Here is a 1,497-nt window from a genome sequence, read left to right on the forward strand (position 1 = left end):
GCTTCGCGGAATACCGGCGGCTGGCAGGCTTCTGTGCGCAGCGGAATATCCGCCTTATGCACTTCCCGGTTCCCGCATACAAAGAGGGGAAGCTGGCCCTATCGCCTGACATGGTGGCACTCATTCTCCGGGTGCGCCTCGTTCTCCCGGATGCCCCTCCTTGGACTTGCGCGCGCGCGCGCGCACACACAAACACACACACACACACATACATACATACATACATACATACATACATACATACACATGCACGCACGCACGCACGCACACACACGCACGCACACGCACGCACACGCACGCACATTGACAGCTCGTCTTCTATGCTCTCCTGCTGATCTCCCACCACACCATTCGAAGGCCATCCTCGACTCGGACGCCCAGCCGGTGTATATCCATTGCCTGAGTGGCATTGAAGTTGTCGGCGCGGTCATTATCTGCTTGCGAAAGCTGGAAAATCTCCCCCAAGGCTTTGCCCTGAGCGAGTTCCTCCGGTGCGTGCCCGGATCTCCCTCTGTGTGCCCTTCCCCCGCCCCCCCCTTTTTTCCCCCCCCCTCGCCCCCCCCCCCCCCCCCCCCATGTCCCATGGCATCAGGTGTCCAAACTAACTGGCCGATTGCGATCCATTTCCAATGGCAAATGGAGGAAGGTTCTCTGCCGGCAAGTCGGTGGAGCCGGAGTTTGCCGACCTCTTCAAGGCCTTCGACCCGTCGGTGGTCGCTGCCCCAGCAAAGTGCCAGGCGGATGATGCCCAGGGGTGAAGTTGGGCTGCCCGGAAATACAGAAACCCGACGCCATGGCGCCATGCCGGGAGCATGACAGATGGGGGACAATGCACAAGGTGACGCGAAGCAGGAGGAGTGGCAAGACATTCACTTCGATCGCTTCGAGGCCCGGGGGGTACGGGTCTTGTCAGTGGGCTTGGGCCCCATGGCAGGGCTGGGATCCGTTCCATCGGACTTCGACACGACGGTTGGCTGCTCGGGCTCCTCCTCGCGCGGGCGCTTCTTCTTGTCCTCCTCGGCCGGGACATCCGGCGGAGGCATGGCGTCGGTCGCCGGCGCAAGTGGCACCAAGGGGCTGACAGCGATCTCCGGGAACTTGCCAGGCAGCGGGCGGAGCTCCAGGACATGGAGGACCGGATGCACAAAGTCCGGGTGAAGTTGCTGCTCGGAAATCTGCGAAACATGGTGTGTCAGGGGAAATGCCCCAAACGCCGGGCCCAAGCAGACTGGCAGCACGAGGCACACGTACATCGACAACGGTGAAGTATGCGGCGGCCGCCTCCTTGAACTTTTGCTCGGCCGAACTGGGCGGGAAAACACGCACACGTCAGCGACTTGGCCTGCCACGGTCGAGCACATCCCCCATCGAGCACGGCGCAGGGGGGCAAGAGAAGCAGAGGCAGGAGAGGAGTGGAGGGGTGGGGGGGGGGGGGGGGGGATGCGCACCGGTTCCGACCATAGGACATGAGCACACGCGACCGGCTGTGACAGAGGC

The 1,497-nt window shown here is 62.6% G+C and overlaps 2 protein-coding genes across 2 annotated transcripts in view; one reads left to right on the top strand and one right to left on the bottom strand.

Annotated features, from left to right (window-relative positions):
* Window positions 1–56: 56 nt before the first annotated feature.
* Window positions 57–758, top strand: H696_04917 (hypothetical protein; the record flags this gene model as incomplete). Its single annotated transcript, XM_009498783.1, has 3 exons — window positions 57–131; window positions 358–491; window positions 647–758. The coding sequence occupies 3 exons, from the start codon at window positions 57–59 to the stop codon at window positions 756–758; spliced, it is 321 nt and encodes a 106-aa protein (XP_009497058.1).
* Window positions 759–869: 111 nt separating this feature from the next.
* H696_04918 (hypothetical protein) overlaps window positions 870–1,497 on the bottom strand; it is a gene marked incomplete at both ends in the record, with an annotated part of 1,247 nt that continues 619 nt past the window's right edge. Inside the window, 2 exons of the mRNA XM_009498784.1 lie at window positions 870–1,175; window positions 1,252–1,306. Of these exons, the coding sequence (XP_009497059.1) occupies window positions 870–1,175; window positions 1,252–1,306 (361 nt within the window). The remainder of the gene's footprint in view (window positions 1,176–1,251; window positions 1,307–1,497) is intronic.

Source organism: Fonticula alba (assembly GCF_000388065.1).
Source record: "Fonticula alba strain ATCC 38817 unplaced genomic scaffold supercont2.8, whole genome shotgun sequence".
Taxonomy (NCBI): Eukaryota; order Rotosphaerida; family Fonticulaceae; genus Fonticula; species Fonticula alba.